Genomic DNA, 1,183 nt, shown 5'->3' with positions numbered 1-1,183 from the left:
GCCGACGCACGTAGATGCGGTTGTCCGGGGACACCAGGGCCAGCAGCGTCCCGGAAGAGTGGAAGGAGTGGAGGGAAGTCTTCTCGGACATGGTTGAAGGGTGTCGAGGAGGGGGAGAGGGCGGGGGCAGGTCCGATCGAGAGCGAGCGGGCAGGCAGGTTCGTGTGTGCGTGTGTGCGTGTGTGTGTGTGTGTGTGTGTGTGGGCAGGTGTAGCGATGTATGTGTGTATAGGTGTGGGCGGGGGGAGAGGGGGGGGAGGAGGGGGAGGAGCGACACGCAGATGGAGACGGTGTGGTCCCGGATCTCGGCAGGTGCCCTCTCTTGGGCCATTCAGGCGTGACAACGCGCAGGGAAACGGACAGGGGAGACGCCTGGACACGGGCGTGGAAGCAGCCATGCGCTGTTGCTGTCAGCGGTGCCTCCGACTCGCCAGAACCTGCTCCACTCGCCCCCCGCCCCCCCCCCCCTCACACACACACACACGCACATGCCCCCCTATGCCCACCCCCCACGAGAGAAAGAGAGCGGGCAACTCGATCTGCCGCCGGGCCTGCCGCGTGTAAGCGCGTGTGCCCTGAGTGCTGGGACCGCCCCCGGGGGCGAGGGCCATGTGCTCGCGGCCGCGGGACACGGCCTGGCGCAAGGCGACAAGCGGAGGCGGGACAAAAGGGCGACCGCACACGCCAAAAACACTCCACCCGAAGTCAGGGCGAAACACCGAGGGGAAAGGGGGGGGGCCGTTCCCGCGCGGCCAGGTGGAAGATGGCCGACCTCGTGTGCACCACCTCGCGGGTGCAAGGACCCCTGCCTTTGATCCCCCGGGTACATGCGAACGGACCCCCTCTCCCCCGGGAAGTGACCTGCGGCCGGATACAATGGGTATGCCCCCCGCCCCCCCCCCCACTCCACGCACCACACCAGCACCAGACCCGAGCACGATGGTCCTCGTGCGTACGCCCGGGATATGGTGCTGGAGTGTATCTCCTGGGGAAGAACCAAATGGCACTCGAGGATCAGGTGCAAATCACGGGCGAGCATTCGTTGGTAGATCCGATCGTCCAAAGGCCCCGTCCCCGCCGGCAGACACTCACCGTGCACCAACAGCCTCCGTTCCCATTCTAGCCTTGCACCCCCCCCCCTCCTATTTGCCGCGCCCCTCCTTCGGCCCGGGTCTCTTTTCCC

At 66.9% G+C, this 1,183-nt stretch overlaps 1 protein-coding gene across 1 annotated transcript in view; it reads right to left on the bottom strand.

Moving 5' to 3' along the window:
- The window catches only part of H696_00706 (hypothetical protein), a 3,783-nt gene extending 3,593 nt beyond the window's left edge, over window positions 1-190 (bottom strand). The window contains exon 1 of the mRNA XM_009494589.1: window positions 11-190. Within this exon, the coding sequence (XP_009492864.1) occupies window positions 11-91 (81 nt within the window). The 5' untranslated portion in view covers window positions 92-190. The remainder of the gene's footprint in view (window positions 1-10) is intronic.
- Window positions 191-1,183: the final 993 nt, after the last annotated feature.

This window comes from Fonticula alba, assembly GCF_000388065.1.
Source record: "Fonticula alba strain ATCC 38817 unplaced genomic scaffold supercont2.1, whole genome shotgun sequence".
NCBI lineage: Eukaryota > Rotosphaerida > Fonticulaceae > Fonticula > Fonticula alba.
Note: the sequence above shows the minus strand (reverse complement) of the source record. Positions and strands in the feature narration are given on the sequence as shown.